A 25,958-nucleotide genomic window follows, 5' to 3' on the forward strand; every position below is an offset into this window, starting at 1 on the left:
TGTCATATCAAAAATTATTTGATTTTCAATTTTTTTTATTAAAAATGTATATCATAGTTTAAAAAAATAGATGTGACAATAAATATTTGCTGAATAAATTTATAAATCAATGAATGCATAAAAGAATAAATTAGTAAGTTATTCATGATTATTTTTCCACATTCAAAGCCAAATTGAAAATCAGCTCCCTTCCAGCTATAGAAAGTTGCTCTTGGCCTAGGAAGCAATTGAGCAAGCAGAGTACTTCCTTAGATCCTAGCAAAATGTTTGTGTAAGTAGCAGTTTGTCACTTTTGATTTGATCATTTATGCATCCACTCACTCAACTTGCATTTATTGAAACCCAAATCTGTGCATCTTCTGGTCACATTAGAGGAGACCACGGTGAAGTCCTGGCTGTCCCACCTCATACGTCACGATGAGGCAGTACTAATCCTTTCTTCACCCAAATAGGCAGGGCAGCTTGGTCTTTCCTAGACCACATGTTAGCAGTTAAGGAGATGCAAAATAAAGGTCTCCATGGAGTAAAAGATGCATTCTTCCCGTGCTTTACATTACATAGACCTTATTGTTATTGGTCTTCCTCACTGGCAATGTAAACTTATTGAATCTCTGGCCTCATCCACCCTCACAGAAAACAAAGAAGCATTTGCTCAAATGTAACAGGTTTATGGTCTTACTTCTGTTAGTGGAGGAAAGAATAGATGATGTTAAAAATTACCGTAACTAGAATAAAAGAGAGAGGTATGTAGGAAAAAAAATATGAGTTACACAAGGAATGGAGGAAAACACAGAGTCTGACAAAGTAAAGATAAGTGAAATTGGATGGAAGACAGAAAGATGGTAGGTAGGTAGGTAAGTAGGTAGTAGACAGATAAGATTTGAAGACTCGGGAATAATCATTCTTTGGGGAAAGTAACCCTTGGCATAGCATTAGGTTCAACAGACCACGTTATCTTTGCACTTTGAAGTTATTCTTACTGTATGTAGCTCAGAGGTACCATAGTTAATCCAAAACACAGTGAGGGAGCTGTTACTATGTGCCAGTTACAGAACTCAGTACTGGATACTCCAGTATAAAGAACGGGCCGGGTGCTGTGGCACATGCCTGTAATCCCAGCAATTTTGGAGGCCAAGGTGGGCAGATCACCTGAGGTCAGTAGTTTGAGACCAGCCTGGCCAACATAGTAAAACCCTGTCTCTACCAAAAATACAAAAATCAGCTAGGCATGATGGTGGGCACCTGTAATCCCAGCTACTCTGGAGGCTGAGGCAAAAGAATCACGTGAACCCGGGAGGTGGAAGTGATAGTGAGCCAAGATCACCCCATAGTACTCAAGCCTGGGCACCAGAGTGGGACTCTGTCTCAAAAAAATAAAAAGAAAGGAAGAAAGGATCTTACTTCTGAACGCTTGCACTGTATTCTCAGCTCTTCAAATTATTGCTCATGTTTCTCCATCAAATATTTTGGGCCCAAACGCTCCACTGTATGAATACTCACTTATAAATCATATCAATGTTCTGCCTTATTTTTTATTGTTTTATGTTTATTATAGAACATACAAAATATAAAATAAAGAATGAAATATTTTGAAATAATATTCACTTTTCATATTATTGGTACAAAATTTAAGTCTGACTGGAAATTCAATTTCAATACTTGATTTCACATAATAATCACACTACAAACAGGCATAGCTATGATACATGATGCGCTGCATATTTATGGCCAGGTTTGTTATAATGGGAGCGGAATTTGTAATTTTAATAGTGCTCCCAGTGAGTTTTTGTGGCCTTCTCTTTTTATATACCATCCTTATTTTCATAATGTAGTTGACGTATAACTCATTTTAGGAGTTGAAGAAATGGATTTTCCATATTCTGCTTGTTTACTTGGGCCTTTATTATGTATTTTCTAATGAATATCCAAGGTGGAACACCACTGTGTAAGAAGCAACATGGTCTTCTAAGATCCTTGTGTGGGGCCAAGTAAAATCAAAGCTTTTCCCTGATTATTCAAGCCCTTGAAGTAAATCATCTACTTCATCCTTACTTCGGCATTTTTCTCACAGTTTTGTTACTTAAATAAGTGATTGCCAAAATTCTCTGATCATACACATCTAACAATAAAAATAAGCAAGTTTTACAGGGGATATTGTTAGTATATTTTATTTATTGTTTATATCAACTAGTATGATTATATATTTATAAATTAATACATAAGCATAGCAATTACTAAAGGTTAAGGAAAAGCATAAATATAAATGGAATTTTCAGTATTTTCCTTCTGCTGGCCATCTTTCATGCACTCTGTTGGAATACCCCCTGTCCAATTTTGAAAAACACTAGTATAAAGTAAACTCATTACTGAACAAGGTATAACAGAAAAGGACAAAACATAGTAACAAGTAAAATAATCTTTCTGCACCACCTCAAACACATACATATGTGCATGTATTTCAAATTTTCAATTCTAAATTTTTTGTCTTTTATTAAGTCAGTGTATCTATTGTCTACTCATAGATAATAATGGGTATTTGCAAAAATGCAACCTAATGAAAACAATTTGAAGAGTCATATCTCAAACATTTATATTACAGAGATGTTGTCCTTACTATTAAACTTTTTGGCATAAAAAGTAAATTATTAATATGTAATCTTCCAAGAAGGGAATGTTTTCTATGAAAGGTTTGTATATGTATGTGGGGGAGTCTGCATTAGGAAATTGTATCAATTTATCTCAGTTTTATGCTTAAAGGTTTCTTTTTAAAGAAATACTAAGACTGCTAAATAATAACGATGGCTTATATTTATAATCATTTGCTTCATTTAATTTTCATGAACAGCACATGAGGTAGATTCAGTTACAATTTTCAGTTTACAGATGGTGAAACTGAGGCACAAACAGTTTAAGCTCATTGTTAGTTTATCTTTTCACAAATGTTTTTTCACAACTTGCCTTCAGAGCGCACACGTGAAAATTTCATTTCTTGTTTATAATTTCAACTTCTATTTTAGATTAAGGGATACACGTGCAGGTTTGTTACATACACAAATTTTTAATGATACTTAATTTACAATATAGAGTTATTTAAAGGATATTGCTACAATATCAACTGAGAAACGATATTTTGTTTCACAGAGTTTAAGTCAAGCTTGTCCAACCTGCGACCTGGGAGCCTCATGTGGCCCAGGACGGCTTTGAATGTGGCCCAACACAAATTCCTACGGTTTCTTAAAATATTATGAGATTTTTTTTGGCATTTTTTTTTAGCTTGGCTGTCATTCATGTTAATGTATTTTATGTGCAGAGAAAGACACTTCTTCTTCTAATGTGCCCCAGGGAAGCCAAAATATTGGACACTCCTCATTAAGTGTTACATATGTATTTTTAGGATGATTTGGAAACGGTTATGCTGTAGGCCAGTTTACCTCCAGATCACCTGCGTAGTCAGAATGCCTCCTCAGTTGATCAAGCCAGATGGAAGCATGCAGGCCATGTCAGCTGCTTTCTTCCCACAGTCTCATTACATAACCTATCAACTAGCACCTTTAAAAAAAAACTTTTTTTGACTCTTGTACAGTATTTCTCAGTGGGTACTACTGGCCTTTGGAGAATTCTCTTATTTGCAGGGGGTATACCACTTATTTCAACTTCAGCCTTCCACTCACTGAATACTAGGAATGACTTTCCTCAGTCCAAATTTGCAAGTCTCACTGCTAGGGAAGTTACCACCAAAGCTGAGAACCACTGCAGTAAGGAGAGAATCAAGATCAGAGTTTTAGAAAAGTATATGTGAAGTGACACATTTTGTATCTTGAACTTGCAAAGGCTAGAGAAATACTCTCATTACATATAAAATCTAATTTATATTAAGAAATACTCCACAGAATGTAACTAAAAACAAAATATTCGTGGAAATGGACATTGCTCCTGCCACACATTTTAGATTTCATTTACTTTTTAGCTACAATATAATTGATTAATAAATTCTACAATTAGTTAAAAGAAAACAGGCAGAGAGAGTTAGCAACTTGGGCAATTGGGAAAACAAGACTAAAACTAATTTATATCAAATCCCAAAACTTAACACCTGGTGGATTAAGAAACAAGGGAATTAAAGAATTGCTATTTCTCCGGTATAAATTGTGAAAACTTACAACTTTAGTGTTTCATGCAATCTCTGTCGATATAACTGACCTCAAAAAGAAAAATGATAAGGCATTACTATCACATAATATCTCACCTGAATATATATTCAGGTACCCCAGTTTTTCTATTTTGTTTGTTTTTTTCAGCTGTGAAAAATGACAGTTTCTTAAGGAAGAGATGCCACAATAAATGAAAGACCTTTTTACCCATGATAAAGAAACATAGCAAAGCCATTATGAGTGATGTAGGAAGCTTAGGCAGATGAAAGCTGCTATTAAATATGACAGGCCGTCACAACAACAAAAACAGTAATCAATACAATCACAACAATAAAATAATTTTTGTATTAGTTTCCTTCAAAAAGTTAAAATAATGGGCATCTTGTCTAAGAAAACAGTTTGGATGATGTTGGCAAAAACAGGAAAAAGATAAGAATCTCAATGTGTAACATATTAAAGTTATCTAGAGCCACTACTCTACATATTTTTATTTTGCTTCAAATTTTCTTTAATTTCATCTATATCATTTTTTCTTTGCTGTTCTTTTCTATGTTATTATTTTTCTTTATGATCTAATATTCTTGAACTGAGTTTCCTATTACTTGACTTCCATAAATCCATAATCAGTTAAAATTGCATTATTTTAGCTTTTCACAGCATATAATAAAATCTGCATTTGTTGTCATTGTTTTCCTGTTGTAACAATACCATTACTCTTGCAACGTTAAACAAGACTGCTGTATAAATATATGATCACTCCACTTGGTATTCAATGAAGCACCTTCATTAGGAGCGTTATCTCAGACAATGATGAAACATTTCCAATGTGGAAAATGCCTTGTGTGGGAAACATTGCGCAGAGATACATTAACTTTGTGTTCAATGATAAACATCCCGTGCATTCACAAGGAAGTTAGTTAGTTTCACTACTCCTTGAAAGTGACCTCAGAGCACTTTCTGACTTACCACTTGGCATTCTTGCCTTGTCTCTTAATTTTAAGAGACTCCAGCTCTGCTCTTCCTCATAGGACCCTTTCACTAAAGCTCCATAAAATCAAAAACAAAACTAATTTATTCACTGTATTTAATTTTCTTCTAAGCTTTCTTTAATCCAGTGCACACATATGGGCCTCCCCGGTTAAAATACACATTGTAGCTTTGCTCTTTCATGAAAACATTTCTGAAGATCTAAGAGATGGGAGCTTTTCTTTGTTTTTTTTTTGTTGTTGTTGTTGTTGTTCTTTTGTTTTGTTTTTTTTTTTTTTTTTTGAGACAGAGTCTCACTCTGTCACCAGGCGCCAGGCTGGAGTGCTTTTCTTTACCAATAACTTTCTCCATGGATGTAAGATACATATGGTGTACCAAGTTCCTTTAATTCTGACCCAAGTTCAAAGAAGCCTCAAATTTTAACTTATTTTTGGTGGAGAATTTGTGTCAAAATACCAAGTGAAGTCTCTTCACAAACACAGAACTTGCTAAATCTGAGCATTAAAGGAAAACCCCAGGGACCAACGTGAAGCTACGTAGCCTGAGGCGTTTCAGAGTGGCTGAACAAAATACATTCCGTACTACCATCGGTGTCAATCGTTTGGTTTTTTTTTTGGGGGGGGGGAGGAGTTTAGTGCGATTTTTTCCTTTGATTGGCCGTATCAGTTACCAGTGATGCCCGTTCACCGATACTGCAAGTGTATTAAATTTTCTCGTGAGTGATTTTTAGTATCTTGAAGTTAAGACGCCAAATTATAATGTTACTATTCCAAAGTGCAGAGTTTCTAACTCATATTCAGAGGATAGTAATCTCTCAAATAGGAATGTATTCATGATTTATTTTTATTCTAGGGCGGGAAAAGTCTGTCCTGGTAGTTACCAACCACGTGGCACTGCCTCTCCTGTTTATAGGCCTCCGTTTGTTGGTCTAAAATGAACATTTTTAACTAGATGATCTCTAGACTGTTTTCAGTTCTGACATTCTTTTATTCTATGATTCATTATATGATTTTATGGATAAATTTCCAAGCCGCTTACTTTTTCTTTGCTTTACAATATTCTTCTTCAAAATGAAAAAGCATATGGTTTTACCTTTGCAAACTCTCGTGTCTTGTCCCTAATAGAAAAGCATAACAAATTAATAATTGTGTGCATCAATTTTCCTGTCCCTGTTGCAAAAATATGTAATTGCTGCATGATGTAAAAGTTTTCCTTATTTTAAGCACTTATAGAGAGAGCCCTAAAGTAAAAGCACTGCTCCTGTGGATGCAACATGTATCAGATCTTATCGTGGCTATTTTCTGTGTGCCTGTAACTGACGTGTGCATGAATTCTGCAAATAACATCAGTGACTAGCATTAATATTCATTTTATTATTCAGTAGCATAGCTTTCTGTTCTAAATATAGGTTTAGAAATTTTATCTAGCACTCTGATGCTTCTAACCCTCTTTAATTGTAACTAGTTGACTAGATTTCTTTTCAGGAAGCTAGGTTGATTTTATAAATGTGTGAGTAAAACTGCATTCCATCCCTTTAATTTTATAACTTCTTTGTAAAATGTGTTGTCTTTGTTGATTTTAGGTTTTATTCCATGTAAATGATCAACAGTTTTCCATAAAGAAGACTTTGATTAATGTCAATTTTTATCTCTTAAAAGGATCCTTCCCGGCCATTGGGGTAGAGGCGCTTTGCCCCAGCTTCCTGAGGGCAGGGTTTTTAAATAGCATCCAGGCCCCGCATCCAGTGCCAGGGGGAGGATCTTTGCCCCCCAGGATTCCTGCTGGTAGGTATTTCAGGTGATGTTTTCTGCCACCACATACAGCAGTAGGACTGAGCTCATAGTTGATAGGCACAAAATACAAAATGAATATTTCTTAAATATATTGTGGAAAAAAAATATAAGTGACTTCTTAAATTCAGGGACCACATTTACAATACCTGACGCTGTGAAAATGACACAAAGGAAGTGGAAGAAGGATCTGGATTCTGAGCACCCAATTCACACAGTGCTGCCACCTATTCTGAGAAAATTTTTACTTACGTAATAATTGGAGCTTCAGATCCGAAATATGTCAATCAAGAATAAACAAGGCTAGACATCAGACACTTTGCCACTTGGAATTGGCCAGAAAAGTGAATTAAAAATTAAGTGTTCTTGACAGAAAGAGTAATTTCATGGAGTTAATAGAGGCTTAATTAAAGTATCCTTTCATTATAGAAAAATGATTTGAAGAAATCAGAAAGTAGCAACCTGAAAAACATTTTTAGAATAAAACTTAATATGCATTCCTTCCTAAAGATGCCAGTCTGACCAAAGTCATATTTTATTGAGAGAAACAAAACATACAATTGAGCATTTAAAAATGCAATTTCAAATTTACTAAAACACTTTGCAGATTATCCATGACATGATTTTAATTACAATTTGTTTCTTGCCTGTCATTTAGTGAAATATTCAGCTGCCTTCCTTCATTGTGCCCAAAGGATGCAATCTTACTTTACATTTCATATGTGTCTTAGCAAAATGGAATTTGAATATTGATTCTTGGAGTTTTAAAATCATAACCCTTGTGATTTTTATTACAACTAATAATGATACTAAAAATTATTGCAATGACATCACCATATTCAGGAGATCTGACCCAGCCTGCAATTCAATGGGAACACTTGAAAAGACTGGGAAATCCAACACAAACAAAAACCCTAACAATGCACGTTTCTTGTCCTTGTTAGCATAATTATACCAACAAATCTTAAGACCATTATACACTGATATTTTTCCTTTGCCTTTGAGTTACTCTTTTGTACTTTATTAAAACATATACATATGCTTTGATGTCATTTAGCTTCATTACTACATAATTTATTGATGTGGTTAGATACTTTGTGGCCAAGAATACCACTGATAGAGTAGAAACCAAAATTACACAAATTAAAAGATTATAAATATTCACTTTGTTGGGTGTCATGTTACCCTTTATCTCCCTAGAGACAGAAATTATACCAAGTGTACAGAAATGTTGTTGTTGTTGATATTGTGGCAAAGGATGAGAAAGCAAAACTATATAAGCCAAGCTCCGAGTTAACTGCAAATATAAACGTGTAGTTTCATATATAATTAATGTCTCAGTGATTGGAATTCAGAAGATGAGCAGATTATGTGGAGTTTAATGGCCTAACCCTTAACTCGTAATGACAAATCTTGGTCAAGTCAGATATGTTTGGCAGAAATGACGTTGCGAAGTTTAGTGGTGACTTGAATTCTTCAATATCACTGTTAGAAAACAAAACAAACAAAAAAAACCTTGTCATTTAGCTACTGAGAATGACAGAAGCAAGATGATTGTTCTCTAACATACAGAAACAACTTTCCAGAGAGGGCTCTAAAAGAACATTCTAGCACTCTGTTCTTCTAGGCTTTAAGGCAAATTTGCCTCAAGCTTTATAGGAGAGAAACGCAGTTCAGTTTTCATGACTTACATACAAATCAGGTGAAACAAAATTGCTTCATAAAAAATGTATAGATCTAAACTTGTCCCTGTTTCTACAAACTGAAATTAACACACTTTTCCTGGCTTATATCATTTTGGTAAGTCGTTTCTGTACATTTTGTGTGATACTTTTTGGCAATGACTGCTACTATTTCAAAGGTTTTTTTTTTATCCTTTCTGTTCAACTGTAGCTGATTTCCCAAGATTTTTTTAAACTTTTGTGTAAAGTGGAATGAAGCAGTAATCATGAGAAGTTTTTATTGTTTTATATTAAAAAAAAAACTGAAGTGTTTCTTTGCCATCTAATAGCTGAACGAATACACTTCAGGCTTCAGACATCAATTTGAAGGTAGCAGCTGGTTCCTGCAACAGCCCATACTACACTTTAAATACTCAGCTGAAGGTTGATGCCCACTAGGCAGCAGTTAACTCACTTTCTACCAATCGATCATCTGTCACAGTGCTTTGAGGGTCACGTAAGACATTCTCTATATCAGTCAAGAAATTTAAATACCTGTTCTAGTGCTAATTTAGTTCCCAATTACTTATCATAATCAAATTTAAAAGAGATACATGACTATGTCTTGTATATAATACTTTTTTGCTTCATGTCACACTGTGCTATTAAAGAACACTATTTCTGTAGTACTTACTTTTACACTAACTATAATAATAAGAGATTCCTTGAATCATGAGACCCAGAAAGCAGACAAGCCTTAAATTACTGTAGTATTTATGCAACAGTTGTCAACTGTTTATAAGTTTTTCATTTCTAAAAAAGTCATAGTGAAGGGTTATTATTCTTAGTTTCAGATGGAGGAAAACACCAGGAAGTAGTAGCTGAAAACTGAGCAGCAAGTATATCAATATATTTAATGGAATGCATTTGTATAGTAGTCACCTGATACAGGAAGAGCTCACAGGAGGCCGGGGGTGGTGGCGCACTCCTTTAATCCCAGCACGTTGGGAGGCTGTGGTGGGTGGATCACCTGGGGTCAGGAGTTTGAGACCAGTCTGGCCAACATGGTTAAAGCTGTCTCTACTAAAAATACAAAAAATTACCTTGGCATGGTGGCAGGTAATACCAGCTACTTGGAAGGCTAAGGCAGGAGAATCATTTGAGCCCAGGAGGTGGAGGTTGCAGTGAGCTGAGATGGTGCCACTGCACTCCAGCCTGGGCAACAAGAGCAAAACTTTGTCTCAAAATAAATAAATAAATAAATAAATAAGAAAGTCACAGGAGAGGAGAGGAGAGGAAAGGGAAGGAGAGAAGAAAGGGGAAAATAAAGGAAGAAAAGAGAATGGGGAAGGAGAAGAGAAATTAGAAACGACGTGACTCTTAAATTATATTTTTTAAAGGAAAGCCTTCCTCCACTATATTATCCCTATTTAAATCAAATTCTACCTCCTTGAAAAGAATTTGTCTCTTTTTTAAATGTGTTATCAGACATATTCTCTAAAATAATAAGCTTGCTTTCTTTGCTCCATGTAGTTATTGCTTTAACTTAATTATGTGGTCAAACAGTATTTGAAAGTGGCTTAGAACATTTATTATATGCCATAGAATATTGAGTCTATATACTCTTAGACTAGTGGGTCACGTGATGACAGAATCCACCTCTACCCAAATCCTCTATATTTTTGGCAGTTTGACATTTGCCATACACAAATGCTAGAAGAATAATAAAGCATTAAAAATAAAATTCTGCATTAATAACTTATGGAAATTTCATAAATTCACTTTTTTTTGTCACTTCTCAGCAATAACTATCTGATATCACATGGTATCTTAAATCTACATAAAATACAGCCATTACAATGTCTCTCAAAAATTAGACCTACCTATAAGATGTAAAGGTATAATTATTATCTGCTAATTACTCAACAAATAATATGTTAAGGTTGAATGTGTTTGTATCAACAAAATTTAGCTTACATTTTTCTGTTAGTTTTCTATCAGTTGAGAGAATTGATATTTTTTCTAATGAAGAAACTCATATATATATGGATATATATATGCATAACATAACTCATATATGGATATATATATGTATAACATACCATATATATGGATATATATATATGAGTTATGTTAGTTTCATATATATATATAGATATATATAGATACATAGATAGGTAGATAGATAGATATATGAGTTATGTTAGTTTAAGGTCTACATTTGAGTTTGGTCTAGCATCTATTCTATATATTTATGGAATAGATATATATGTATACATACCAGATTGGATTATATATATATATATATATATATATATATATAGAGAGAGAGAGAGAGAGAGAGAGAGAGAGAGATGGAATATATGTATCTATCGATATATAGATATAGATATATGGAATAGATGCTAGACCAAACTCAAATGTAGACCTTAAACTAACAAGTTTTGTCAATTATAAGAGAAGTTTATGAAAGAGAGAACTAGAAAACAGGCACCATGTGGGATTTGGAAATAGACAAGCTGTGGGGGAATAAAATCAGTGTTGAATAGCTCCCTAATACTTCCTCTGTGGTTAATCTTAGAAGCTCTTCGGTTATTGAAGGAATGTTCTTCTGAGATATCTTCTCAGTTTGCCTGCCTGTGCTTTAGGTACAATGCTGTATGTAATACACCTAGTTTGACATTTTTACCTGAGCTTCTCGTCATTCTATGACTTGTGTTAGGTTCAAAGGAAATGGCAAAGATGGAATGACACTTTCTCTCTGCTACTCTGAATCAAATAACAGGACAATTGTGAACACATGAGTATTCAAACACTAGATTTGCAATTATTGAGTATGTAATTAAGAATAATGTTTAATATTATTTACTTATCCTTTGGAAAGAGATTTGGATGAGCCTTATACTCAAATACCAAACATTTTCACATCCCCACTGCTCTTCTCTGAGGAGCCATGTTAGCAAATGGATTTCTGTAAACCACATATCCAATAATGTCGTTTCTGTAGCAAAGGAAATGCAGTCCTGAGCCAACATTAAAATGTCTTCACAGCTCTCTAACGATGTTTATCAATATTTTCCTTTCCATGTTTCATGTGAAATCCTATCTGGGATGAAGTCAGAGATAGTATTGCATTCACTATTATCCAGTCAAAAAATTATTTTTATTCAGAAAGTGTATGGCTTAGAGGTTGCAAATAAGCCAGGAATGTTAAGTAAGTTTGAAGCTACAGAAAGTCTAGGATCTGATGAATATAATATTATCAAGTTTTGATGCATATTGAGGACTGTAGAAGAAAAGTAATGCAAATATATAAGACTGGGTGGTAGGCTTTGGAGGAATGTACCCTGAGCTAAGGAAAATTGGCGTAAACTCAATATGCCAAGGAAAATCAACAGTGGAAAAGTACATGCATTTTAAATACAATCAAATTGCACTTCAGAAAAATCAAAGTATATCATTTTATTTCTTCATAGTTTCAGACATTATTTAAAAAGTCAGTACCTTTTTTTAGATCCACAATTTGGCATTTCAAAATTAATTACTTATGACAAAACAATTTACATTGGCTAAATTCTTTCAACTATTTTTGAGTATTTTTCTTTAGCATATATTTGTATTTAACAATCTATTGCTGTAGTAAGTTTATACAACATAAGATACAGTGGCATACTTTTTAAGTAAGAGATCTTTAAGGGGGGAATTTCTTTAATTGAACGGCACATATTTTAGACATTTCTGCAGTTGAGAATGCTGCTGATTACCCTGGATGAGGTACATGTGAGTGTATGTACCAACTTAAGCCAAAACTACTTATAAAGGAAATCAGAAAAACTAAATTAAATGTGCAAAGTAAAATCCTGAATACATTATTTAAAATGTAAAATATAATAAAAATGAAATCATGTATCTGGATAACCAACTCCTACTTTCTTTATTCCTTGCCATTTGCACGACATCAAAGACACCAGTACAGGCCCTACTTAATGCTCATCTCCCTTGAGAACGCTCCCCCTCTAAAGTTTGTGCAGCTGCGGGCTTCAGAAGAAAACATTGCAGAAAGGCAGCTGTTAAAAAACTCGGATGGAGATTCCGAGCCAGGTGTGGGTGAGAGACCAAGGTTGGTGCTGTTTCAGGGATGGGAGAAGATACAGAAGGTAGGGTCGCTGATGGAATAACAAACAGAACACACCAGCAAACCAGGGACAAAGGAGGGTGACATCAGTGACTGAGTTCTAGTTACACAACTCAACACAGCCTCTCTAAAATATTCGCAACACTGCTGGTGCTGGGTTGGAGGATTGTTTTTAAACGTCTGTTTAGGATCTACTCCATAGCAAATGCAAAGGGAGCGAACGAGGTAATGTCGAGCTTGCACTCAGTGGGCTCAATCTGGCTGAAAGTCAGTGGGTTCCAAAGAGCATGTACATCATTCTTTGGTTCTTTGGCTTACTTGAGGAGAAATACACAGCATGTTACAAAATGATGTAGAGTTTAAAGAAGGCAAGTTCAAGATATCAATTGGAATAAGAAAACTCAGGATGGAAACATATATAAAATGGAAGGTGTCCTTTAAACCTTCAAATAACATTCAGTTTATAAAACCTTTATTGCAGAGTTTATGAGTTTAAAGATTCCTGTGGACTGATGACTCTGATACTGTGGTACAGGTCATGGACTTAGATTCTTTTTAACTTTTATACTTTATTTCTTGGCCAAAAATAAGACTCCTTATTATAAACCAGGTGAAAACTCAGCAATTATTTATCCTTCCTCCCCAACCCTGATTTTGAAAATCCACTGAAGGCTCCACTCTCTTCCCTAAGAAAATGGACATATGATCATGTATATAAATGTTTACATACAATTTTAGGAGGTCTCTGGACACCCTAGAGTCCACACACAAAGAACCCTTGTTCTAAAGAATTCACTGTTCTATATATAAAGTTATGCATAACTGATATAAGTGAGCACCATCTTTATGTAAGACTGACAGTGCATTTAAAAAAAAAAGGTGCATGATGCATTTGATATCAAGCTCTTGAGCATTACAAAGAGAATTTCTATTTTTCTCCTGCCAGAAAGACATGAAAACTCTTAAAAGAGCCTTTAAGTAATCTCTAGATTTTTTTTTTTTGTAGCTCTTTTTCACCTCTCTATTTTCAGAGTTTTTAAATAGTTCTGGCCTTTGGCCTTAACTAAGGCTTCTTATTAGCATAAATGTTTCTTTTATCTTAATATCATTTGAATAAGTGTGAATCTTAAAAATATAGATATTGTATATACGGCTACTTAAATTCTCCATTGAGAACATACCTATTCCCTAGAGACCTTCATTTCTTATTATTACAGACTGTGCCATTTATTTTGGTCCTATTCAAAGAAACGATCAGCACTTTCAAAAGATGCATTCAAGAATCATTTTCTTCTTACAAAGAAAAATTCTGAGAATCCTTACATGGCCTTCTAAGGTAGCTGAGTCTCCATGTAAATCAGCACTGACTTTTGTGCTGATTGGTATTGTTTTGTAAGTGATTTTCACCTTAAGTGGGAACACGCTAAGAAAGTAAGCTCCTCTCAGAGAACCATGTTGATTCGCACAGAATGGCACACAGGCCCTCATGGGATGTTGTGCCGCTTAAGAACAGAAGTCACATGGAGGCAGACCAGCCCTGCTGTAACACATGGCTTGCCTCAGCCTTCATTCTTTTGCTTTGTCGGACAAATCGCAGTGGAAGCTGCCCTATGACACCATGTTGGCTTTTCATATTTCTATTCACAGAGGTCTTATAGAGAGAGTGCATTTATCAAAGTTGAACTTTTTAAAAATTAAATATCTTGGAAGAGTTGTAGAAAAGATTAACAAATAAATAGTAACGTGCCCGGTGTGGGGGCAGAGGGAAAGAAAGTAGTCAGTGGTTTAATCATGTCATATGTGTGACTTATTTAACAAATGTTTTTGCCATTATAATTAAAATCACTCTGTAAAATACCTGTATAGATAGAATACATGAAATATATTCTGTTTAGGGGGTTGTTTTATTTTTAAATTTTCTGATAGTTTTCTTTCAACAGCGAATGATGTAGAAGAGCAGAAAGCAAAATGTTGGAACACTTATTTAATAATAAGACATTTTTCAACCCAGAAGTAAAGCATAGCATTTGAAATACTACTGGAAAATATGATGCTTTCTACCAAAAGCTTAGGGACTCTCTTAAAATATTCAGGATGTAACACTTTACCCAGTATCTCCCCCAGAGGTTTTGCAAAAGCATATCACATTGCTGCTCTTAAATCTTCTCATATATGCCTCTTATAACTGAAATTTCAACTGCTAAGCCTTGTCTTTTTAAGCCTTATTTGAACATATTAATATAAAATAAACTGATTTTTAATGGAACCTTAAGATGATTATCATCAATTGATGTTTGAGAAAGTAAAATATGAAAGTTTTTCTAGCCAGTGTCCTTAGTACATATTTCCTGTTTATATAGAATGTTTTACAGCTTTGTGGGCCTTTAAAATCCTGGAATTTCCAAACAAAATATCCCAGGGAGCAGCACAGTCCCTAGTTCATAATTCCCTTCCAGGTCATCAATATTTTAGTGACAAGCATTGTGCTAATTATATGTTTTCTCAGCTGATTCTTTCAAAATTTTTACTTGGTACATAATATTATTCTCATTTTATAGATGCAAAAACTGGAAGAACTAAAAGAACTTTCCTAAGATCATGCAAGGTAGTGGAGCTGGAATTTGAATTTCGCTGTCTTCTAAACAATAGTTAAAATAATACAACTACTTTAGGATTAAAAATTATGGATTTTGCCATTCCGTTATTTCAGTAAATCTATTGTAGGTCTGAAATAATTCTTAGAGAATATTCTATGTGTGTATTCCTTCTGACATTCAACTCAAAAAATATAAAATTGAATACCTACTCTGGGCCTATCTCTGTGCTTAGATAGTGATCTTACAGAGAAGAATTAGGCATGAAGTCCTGAGCTCAAGGCCACTTTAGAATGGGAAACAGACACCTACGTTGTTAACATCAATACTGTATCATAAGTGTTCTAAAATTGATTGAGATGTAAAGGGAGGAGAATGTAAACAATCAAGCCTTCCTAAAATGGAAAGAAATTCATAGGATAATTTACAATGGAGATGATATTTAAGCTGCTTTTTAAATTAAAAAAAAAAGTTATGATTTTTTGCCAAGTAGAGGTAACAAGAAGGCAGTCTTCCAAAGAAGAGAGGAAGGTACAAGTAAGGTAACACTCAGGATATTATTGAAAAAGAGCCATGAATTATTTGCCAAGGCTAAAGTTAAGAAGGATATTTCCTAGATTTTCTTCTAGGATTTTTATAGTTTGAGGACTTACATTTAAATCTTTAATCAATCGAGTTAATTTTTGTATATGGCGAAAAATAAGAGTTCGTTTGCATATGGCTAGCCAGCTATCCCAGCACCATTTGTTGAACAGCAAGTCCTTTCACTATTGCTTGTTTTTGTCAGTTTTGTAGATATTCAGATGGTTGGGCTCTGTGGCTCTGTTTCTGGATTCTCTATTCTTTTCTGTTGGCCTGTGTGCCTGTTTTTGTACAACCCTGCTGTTTTGTTTACTGTAGCTTTATAGTACAGTTTGAAGTCATTGGGTAATGTGATACCTCCAGCTTTGCTCTTTTTGCTTACAATTGGTTTGGCTATCTGGGTTCTTTATGGTTCCATATGAATTTTAGAATATTTTTTTCTAATTCTGTGAAAAATTAGTTTGTTAGTTTGGTGGGAATAGCATTGAATCTGTAAATTGCTTTGGGCAGTATGGCTATATAAATGATAGCAATCCTTCCAATTCGTGAGCTTCAAATGTTTTTCCATTTATTTATTTCATTTCTGCTTTATTTCAGCTGTGTTTTGTGGTTCTCTTTGTAGACATCTTTCACATCCTTAATTAGTTGAAACGCAGGAGATATGGGAATAGGGTGAAGTAAAAGATGACGCTATAAATGAAGGTAGAGAAGAGATTGTAAATGAACTTAATTACCAAGCAATTTAGACTTTAATTCTACAATAAACAATTCAGTCTTAAAATGAGGGGATGAGGCATTAGCCCTTTATACTAATTTACTGTTTAATTATTTATAGTCCCCTTCTTACTATACACCCATGAGAGCAGAGATCTCAATATTGATTGACGATGTGTTTCCAGAACCCAGAAGAGTACTTGCTATTTAGTAGGCATTTAAAAAAAATTTTTTACATCACTAACTGTTCAAAAATGATTATTTTTCAAGAGTTAGCTTATAATGGGGTACCAGATAGGAGCAAGGAAACCAGTAAAATATGATTGAGCAAGAGAAAGTAAAGGCAGAATATGGGCAGTGGCAACTGATTTTACGTAGAATCGCAGAACTTCATAACTCATGAACTAGAAAGGGTTTAATAAAGTGAGAAGTCCAATGTCACAGAAGGGTTTCAAGCCTGGGTAACTAGATGGATGGTGATATTTTAACCAACACAGGATTATAAGAGGAAAAGAAAGTTCAAGACAAATGTTAAAAGTTTGGATTTGAACTGAATGAGGATAAGATGTATTTGGAACATGATCTGGTAGTCATCAGGTAACACTACAAGAGGAAAACAGTTCTTTAATTTGTACTTGGGTGAATAAAAACACTGATTTAATGTAATATAACTGTGTTCAAATGGCATCATTCATATCTTCTGAGTGCCTTAGAGGGATAAGAGTATTTCATTTATTATCAAATTCATTTGAGATTATAATTGTAAATCACTATCTCTACAACAGAAACAGGGAAGGTAGGAATAGATTAAATAACTGGTCCAAAGATTCCTGAATTGCAACTGGGGAAAAATAAAATGCAGGCACTGTAACTGTCAATGTAAGTTATCATCACAAATTTTATTACCTGGTAGACAAAATATAGACTTGATAGAATGTTAAATAAACGGAATGATTTAAATCTGTAATAGAGGTTTGAGGTTATTGAGATTTGTTTTGATTCTTCATTTTACTGTCTACACATTAGAAATTGCCAAACTAATAGAAAATACTACATCCAGCACAAACTCATAACTTATGTGAAAATGTTAAATCTCTGTTGCCCCTTTTTTCACAAATATTCTCTGAGACCCAAAAAAAAATAACGGATTTCACGGGCAAAATACTTTAACTGGGATATCTATGGAACTCTTAAAGAATTCTTTTGCTTTCTTTAACAACAGCATGAGAAAAGTGCAGTCTTATGATTATATAGCTTATCCACACCATCTTTATCAAAACCATCATAAGTATTAGGGAACATTTGAAAAATACATATTGGTCGATACTCTACCTTAAAGTCTTAGTGTAAGAAAATAATTTTTCTTGTCTATGAAAAGGATGATAAGGGGTTTTTGCAATCCATTGTCTCCGGAATATCAATAAGTGATTTCTTAGAGGATCTTCAATCCAATGCACTTTGAAATATTCATAACCATTTCTGGGATATTTATGAAGGAAAACCTAAGAAATTCACTTTGTGTGACTTGTAGAAGTATCTTTGAAAATCTCGTAAATCAAACACATGAGACTTCTGAAAATGATGGGATTTCAAGAATTGACTAATCAAGAAGCCTGGTTTGCCCACTGACTTTAGTACAATGCAAATACTAAGATGGTTCTGTGACATGAGGCACTTGGGGTAACTGGCTAAAATTGTACAAAAGGAAAGAAAGTGTAATATTTTGAAAATTTAGAAAGAGATAATAAATTATTTCCAAATATACCTTCCAAGAGCTATAATGCAATACAGTATGTAATTTTTATATATCAAAAAAGACAAAAAATACTGTTGTCAATAGACTTCTCTCACCTAAAACAGATTGAAAGATTGACATCCTAATTTTCATAATTTCCCTTTTACTTATCTATTTCCTTAATTATAAAATGTAATAATGGATTGTAAGTTGCTTATAATCTTCACAGTATAACTAGCTTCTTCCCTATTGAAAACCAAAACAAATTACAGGTTAGATGCCAGCAGTAGTAAAAAGAAATAAAAAAAGATTCCTTAGTTCAATTAACAGCTGTTCTCTATTGATGCTACTACACAAAATACAAAAGATTAAGAACTCAAATGTGAAACTTCTAATTCACAGGAAACCAGGGACGTCTTCATTTGATTCTTTGTTATTCTCAATGAGAAGACAGAACTTGTCACTGATGAATTTTAAGATTGCCTAAAGTATCTCTCGAAGAGTTATAGAGAGAAATAATTTTGAAGTACTGTGTATTCGCATAGATCAGATCTTGCTGAAATTCTCCAGAGTTACTTTCTTGAGAATTGTCAAATCAAGAAAAGTTAACTTGTTTTTATGAAGCACCTGCTATGATTACCTTTATGGCAAGTGACCTTGAGAAACCCATGAATGAGGATCTAAAGCATTATGGGAAAATAAGAAAGAGAAACAATATAAAAACAGGCACAACATTTAATAGTGTACACAATAGATGTGATGGAAATGCAACTATGAGAAATACCACTGTGAGAGACTTTCAAGGTAGAGGTGCGTATATACGTTCTAATGGAGTGGGGAGAGATGGCGAGGCTAGAGTGCGCAGCAAATAGGGAGATTATCCTGGCAGGTAACTACACAAGTAAAGGAAAGAGACAGGATTAAGTAAATATAAGAGCAATGCAAATTGGTAGAGCTGACATGGAGCTTTTATCTATAAACGTTGTCTGAAAGGCACCTGTACCATAAAGGTTAAGATCTAAATTTCTGAGACAGATTACTTGACACTGCCACTTACCAACTATGTGACTTTGGACAAGCAGTTAAATTTTCTATCCCTCCATTTCCATATCTGCATAAGAAAAATAATGATGGTATGTAGCAATACAAGTGAAATGCTTGCACACTCTTTTTATTCTAATAAGGCTGGCATTCTTAAGGGAAGGAGAAATGTTTGTTAAAGAAAATAAAAACTAAAAGTGTTCTTCTGAAAGCAATGGTCAAGATAGATTAAAAAGTTGTGAGTCTGCAGGCAGGGACATCAGACAGTCATTGTAATAACCCAACTTTTCCCGTTAACATTCAGAATACATTATCATTCAAACTGGAATATTGGTCTCAGAATTTTTATATTTAAGTACAAAAATGACCTTTTACTTTCCCCACCTTGCTACCTTAGTGTTTGCATCAGTCTCCCACCTCCAAGCTCCCTGAAACTCATGGCCAAATAAAAGATTTCATGATGAACTTTAAGGTTTAAACCTAAATCTTCTAGATCCCTGTCCACAAGAGTGCTGACAGTTCATTTAAGCTCAATAATTGCCGATAAAGTTCTTCATTCAGATTTGGGTAAAATTAATGACTTTGAGGAACATTACAGAATATAAGTTAATATTCACTACAAATGGAAAACTTCCTTGGGTTCTAATTTTATGCATGATAAATTGGAAGCTTTATTAATACCTTTAACCTTTAGCACATCTTTATTTAAAATATAGATTCAAATGTAAAGTCTAGCATTTGCATACATTGTACTAATTCGTCATAGTCACCCTTTCTAACCCTCAAGGCTTTGAGTTCATAAAAGGAACATGAATTACAATGAGATAATATTTCCATCATTGGTACACATAAGTTCTTTCCAAATCTTCTTTGTGTTTGTAAGGAAAAACTATGCGTAGTGCAGATTGAAAAGCTAAAAATTCTGATAAGAAGTGAGAAATACAGAAGTAAAAACTAAATATGTCAGACATGCTTATTTCAGGTGAATATCATTTCCCCTGCATCCAAAATGAGTTTATCTTTTAAACTTGGGCAATTGGGCAGAACAAATGCATTATCTTCTTTGAAATAAATCAGTTATTTATGTCAAATATTCTACCTAATGGAGGTGTATCGGGAACTGAAACAGTGTAACAATTGATATGATAAAAAAAGAAACTATGTTTAGTTTCTGATCTTAGCTTCTATACCACAACAAAATCAGAGTTACTTCTTTTTCATGTACTGCCATCATTGCTCTGTTGATCAAATTCCATGTGATCAGGAACTACTACAAATCCTACCAGCTGTGTAGCGTTCATCAGTCTAAAATGTTTCCGCTTAAAGGCTCTCAAAATCAGACTATGACCCATGGTCTATCATTTCTTAAAGAGAATTTATCAGTTTCTCCTGTCTGCTTTGCCTTAGGAATACTTCAGAAATACTCACTCTAATATAAGTCAGCTAAAATTGCCACACTACCTTAGAAGTTGTGCTACAGCTGCAGAAGCAGCTATGATCGCTGCTGAAATCCTGGCTTGAGCTTGTTGTTTTGTAAGGAAGAACTAGAGGACAAAAAGAACATAATCTGAACAAGTGATTGCAGGGCTTTAGGAAAAGAAGTACCTATTTCCTTTGTAATTTATATTGTAATTCTTGTCCCTTTTATGAACTCAAAAGGAAATAATGCTATTAAGAAATATAGAGATGACTATGTATAAAATGAACACTTTTATAGAAGCAGGTTGGAAAATGAAATTCCTATTAATAAAATACAAATAATTTAGTTGCCGCAGCTGGGTATCTCCTAACTGCGGCACATATTCCTGTAATTGCACTAATCCATGTGTGTGCTCTTGCTCTTTTGCAGGCAGACCAGTAATGATTGTGGTGGAATATATGGAGAATGGATCCCTAGACTCCTTTTTGCGGGTGAGGTGTTCTTTTCTGATGGCATTTAAATAAGCTATTCTCAGTTCTATATTTAAATCATTATCATAAATTAATTTTTGCATAATGTTATTCATGGATTTTCTGTGAAGAATAGCAGTGTTTTCTCTAGGGTGCATTTTCCTGATACTGTGATACATTAGAGTGTCACAAAGGGAGGAGGATGTACACTCAATAACATAATTGATTTATCCTGTAAATTCACTTGCTATATGTGTGTGTGTATGTATGCGTTTGTGTGTGTGTGCGTATACCAAATAATGTTATGAAGAAAGAGATTAAATGAAACTCAGTTGCCTCACATCGTCATTAATTTTGCTTTATCACATTTGACTATGTAGTATGATATTGTATACATTATCTATAATGCTGAACTGCATTGTTGTGTATTTACTAACAGTGACTCAAGTTCATTTCAGAAAATGTTCTTTCAGCTTTATCCCGCTCAATTTCATTTGGCTAACTATTCAGAAAACAAAAAGAGGAGGAATAAAACTCTTTAGCAGAGATTTTTTTTATAAGAAATAAAATTTAAAATATTATTTTTAAAGTGATTTATCTTTAAAAGTATAGTATAAACAAAAAATAATTTATTTTATAGTGATACAAACACATAATGAGAAGGGACCAGGAAGTTATATTTCAAGGTTTAATTATAATATATTTAAAATTTGAAAAACCATGTGTGCTATGAAAAGATTCATTGATGGTGAAAAAAGTGAAATGTTAAAAAAACTGCTATAGTAAATATTTTTCATCCCCAGCAAAGGTCGTATATTTGCATGTTACTGTATTTTTAATATCTATTTATCTGTCTATCTACAGAGATATAACTATTTATCTCACTTACAAAATGGCTGGACTTTGCCACTTGGAATGTTACATTATTTTTCTTCTTTATTTTCATGTGAAAATAAACCATTCACTTCACTTTTTTTTTCTGCCCCATGTTATGTGAACAAGTTCTATTTGGATCTCACCTTTTTCTCTTGATCTCAGTTTCATTTATTTTTCTTGATTCTGGGACCTCTTCTTCCAACTGCTCTGAATGCTAGCAGTGATGATATATTTATACTCTGACTGGGCTTGATGTCCAGATTCAATCCTAGAAGCTGAATTCAGCAAAATCATCAAGTTATTATAGAGCAATCCTGTTCGTGCAGTATATACTCTCAACCAAGTGTGCTCTGTAAGGTAAAATGAAATTCAGAAGTGTTTGGGGACATGAGCTGTTTGTTCTTCTCTGTAGCCATTCTGACTAAAAATGTGTTATTTTACAGCTTGTGTTCATTTCTCCTGTTCTAAATTATTTTAGAATAATTTATCAGGACCACCTATGGTACTTGAAATGCATGTATACTTAATGTCCTTCCATTATGTTTCTTCGAAAACTCATTTTTATCAGCTGCATATCAAAATGACTCATTAGCTAATGATGCTTGGGATAGGTTGGTCTTCTTTTTATTTTCCTCTTTTTATTTTTGAATCAGCTGTGTCCTAAAGCAGAATATAATGGCAAATAATGTAGCAGATATTCAATCTAAATTGATGCTAAAAATGGATCAAATGACTACCACAAGCAAATAAGGTGAGAAATATTAGCTTCTCACCTAATTTATATACTTTATTCTGCTGAATAATGAATCAATTAAATGTTACAAAGAAACGGTCATATGCTATAAATAAAAGATTTACTTCTAAACATCCTACTACATGTTTTTAAGTGGTGTATTTTATGCTTTAAATTTTAAAAACTAATATTTTTTAGCTCTTATTATGTACTTTGTACATAAGACATTATCGGATATTCTAAGGGGAAAACACTTATACTTAATTGATAATAGCTATCATTACTACTGCTAGGAGAACCTGAATACTTTTTTCAGCTAATTTTGGCTCTACTCATGGACCATGTGACCTTGGTCATGGTACCAAATTCTCTGTACCTCTGTTCACTCACCTTTAAAATGAAGATATTGACAGTACTGACTCCATCTCCTACAATTGTTATAAAGATTAATTGATTGTTGTAAAGTTCATAGAATAGTGGGTGACACATTGCAGGTGGCAGAGCAAGAATTCAAATTGAAGTTTCTATGACTCAAAGAGTTGTACTTATATATTATGAATTCATGTTATGAAATTGCCTACTACTTTTCCTTATAAGTCCACTACCATCTCTTCATGTGGTCTATGTCCCCATTGCACCTAGAATTTCTAAAGGTCACATTATTATAATGCAAAAAAATAAAATGAATAGAAAAATAGGTCAATACTTCCATCTTACTCTACTCTAATGTTCTTACCCTTCTTGGTAATCATCTCTCTTCTCAGAAGCTCAAAGTGCTTTATAAACTTTATGTCAATAGCAGATACTCAACTCCCCATGGCAAGCAGAAATAAAATACATAAATATATATAGCCCATAAATTCTCAAAACCAAAGTCATTTTTCAAACTGCAGCTTTAGAACATAATCACAGCTTATGTGAGCACAGGAAGGAGGAAGTGGCTAAGTGCACTGTGTAGTAGGGGGGCGATCCACGGCTCATTAATAGCCTTCTGTGCTTACTGGAAGCAGGAGAGATTTCCCTTTGGTCTCCCACACTATTTGAAAACTGCTTCAATTTGCTCTTTTATTATGAAGGAGTGGTAGCACTAGTAAGTACAAGATTACATCTAGTGTCAGTGCTGGTGGCTGGCTGGCTGGCTGTGATATTGCACTGGATTCATGAATCTCATACCGTGTGGGATCCTTGGGGACATTCTTCCAGATATACATCAGCAGAGGGGCAGTATAGCCTAGTGTGTGCAGGGGGGCTTGTGTGTGAACATATGTGTGTGTGTATAGAGAGGTGATGTGTGTGTAACCGTGTGTTAATGGCCGTCAGAGAGAAGGGCCAGATCACCTACAAAGGGAAGCCCATCAGACTAACGAGAAACTTTTAGCAGAAACCTTATAAGTCACAAGACATTGGGGGCCGGTATTCAACGTTATTAAAGAAAAGAGATTCCAAACCAGAATTTCATATCCATTCAAACTAAGCTTCGTAAGAAAAGGAGAAATAAGGTCTTTTTCAAACAAGTAAATGCTGAAGGAATTCATTACTCCCAGACCTGCCTTATAAGAGATCTTGAAGGAAGCACTAAATACAGAAAGGAAAAACCAGCCACAACAAAAACACAATGAAGTACAGTCCAGCAACACTATAAAGTAACCACATAAACAAGTCTGCAAAATAATTAGCAAGTATCACAATAGCAGGATCAAATCCACACATAACAATACTAACCTTAAATGTAAATGGGCTAAGTGCCTCAATTAAAAGACCAGAATGGCAAGCTGAATAAAGAACTATGACCTATCGATATGCTATCTTCAAGAGACCCATCTCACATGCAGTAACACACAGAGGCTCAAAATAAAGGGATGGAGGAAAATTTACCAAGCAAATGGACAACAGAAAAAAGCAGAGTTGCCATCCTAGTTTCTGGCAAAACAGGCTTTAAACCAACAAAGATTAAAAAAGACAAAGAAAGGCATTACATAATGGCAAAAGGCTCAATTCAACAAGGCTAGCTGAACTATCCTAAATATATATGCACCCAAAACAGGAGCACCCAGATTCATAAACCAAGTTCTCAGAGACCTTGAAAGAGACTTAGACTCCCACACAATAATCATGGAAGACTTTAAAACCCCACTGTCAATATTAGACAGATCATCAAGACAAAAAGTTAACAAAGATAGTCAGGACCTGAACTCAGCTCTGGATTGAATGGACCTGGTAGATATCTACAGAGCTCTGCACTCCAACACAACAGAATATATATTTTTCTTATCATCACATGGCACTTACTCTAAAATTGATTACATAATTGGAAGTAAAACACTCCTCAGCAACTGCAAAAAAACTCATATCATACATTCACTCAGACCACAGCACAATCAAATTAGAACTCAAGATTAACAGATTCACTCAAAGTCATACAATTACATGGAAATTGAGTAACCTTCTCCTGAATAACCTTTGGGTAAATAACGAAGTTAAGGCAGACATCAAGAAGTTTCTTGAAACTAATGAGAACAAAGATATAATGTGGCAGGATTTCTGGGACACAGCTAAGGCAATGTTAAAAGGAAAATATTTAGCACTAAATGCCCATCTCAAAAAGCTAGAAAGAACTCAGGTCATCAACTAGCAACACAACTAAAGGAATGAGAAAACCAAGAGCAAACAAATCCCAAAGCTAGCAGAGGATGAGAAATAACTAAGATCAGAGCTGAGCTAGAGAGACATGAAGAACCATTGAAAAGCTCAATAAATCCAGGAGCTGATTTATTTTTTTACAGTGATAAAATAGATAGACTGCTAGCTAGAATAATAAAGAAGAAAAGAGAAGATTCAAATAACACAGTCAGAAATGATAAGGGAATATTACCCCAAAGAAATAGAAGCAACAATCAGAGAATACTACAAACACCTCTATTCACATAAATTAGAAAATCTAGAATAACTTGATAAATTCCTGGACACATACACCCTCCCAAGACTGAACCAGGAAGAAATTGAATCCCTTAACAGACCAATAACAAGTTCTGAAATTGAGGCAATAATAAATAGCCTTCCAATAAAAAT

At 34.2% G+C, this 25,958-nt stretch overlaps 1 protein-coding gene and 1 long non-coding RNA gene across 4 annotated transcripts in view; one reads left to right on the forward strand and one right to left on the reverse strand.

Moving 5' to 3' along the window:
- Positions 1–25,958, forward strand: part of EPHA6 (EPH receptor A6) — a 970,705-nt gene that overhangs the window by 816,481 nt on the left and 128,266 nt on the right. For 2 of the 3 annotated variants that reach the window (XM_032277212.1, XM_032277214.1), the window contains 2 exons: positions 6,797–6,922; positions 21,240–21,301. In XM_032277212.1, coding sequence (XP_032133103.1) covers positions 6,797–6,922; positions 21,240–21,301 — 188 coding nt within the window. The remainder of the gene's footprint in view (positions 1–6,796; positions 6,923–21,239; positions 21,302–25,958) is intronic. The other variant, XM_032277213.1, reaches the window with a different exon arrangement.
- The window catches only part of LOC116551014, a 334,562-nt gene that overhangs the window by 242,272 nt on the left and 66,332 nt on the right, over positions 1–25,958 (reverse strand). Inside the window, exon 2 of the long non-coding RNA XR_004268666.1 lies at positions 21,609–21,616. This is a non-coding gene — a long non-coding RNA (uncharacterized LOC116551014). The remainder of the gene's footprint in view (positions 1–21,608; positions 21,617–25,958) is intronic.

Source organism: Sapajus apella, unplaced genomic scaffold, assembly GCF_009761245.1.
Source record: "Sapajus apella isolate SASKATOON/1434 unplaced genomic scaffold, GSC_monkey_1.0 scaffold8, whole genome shotgun sequence".
In the NCBI taxonomy this organism is placed as follows: Eukaryota; Metazoa; Chordata; class Mammalia; order Primates; family Cebidae; genus Sapajus; species Sapajus apella.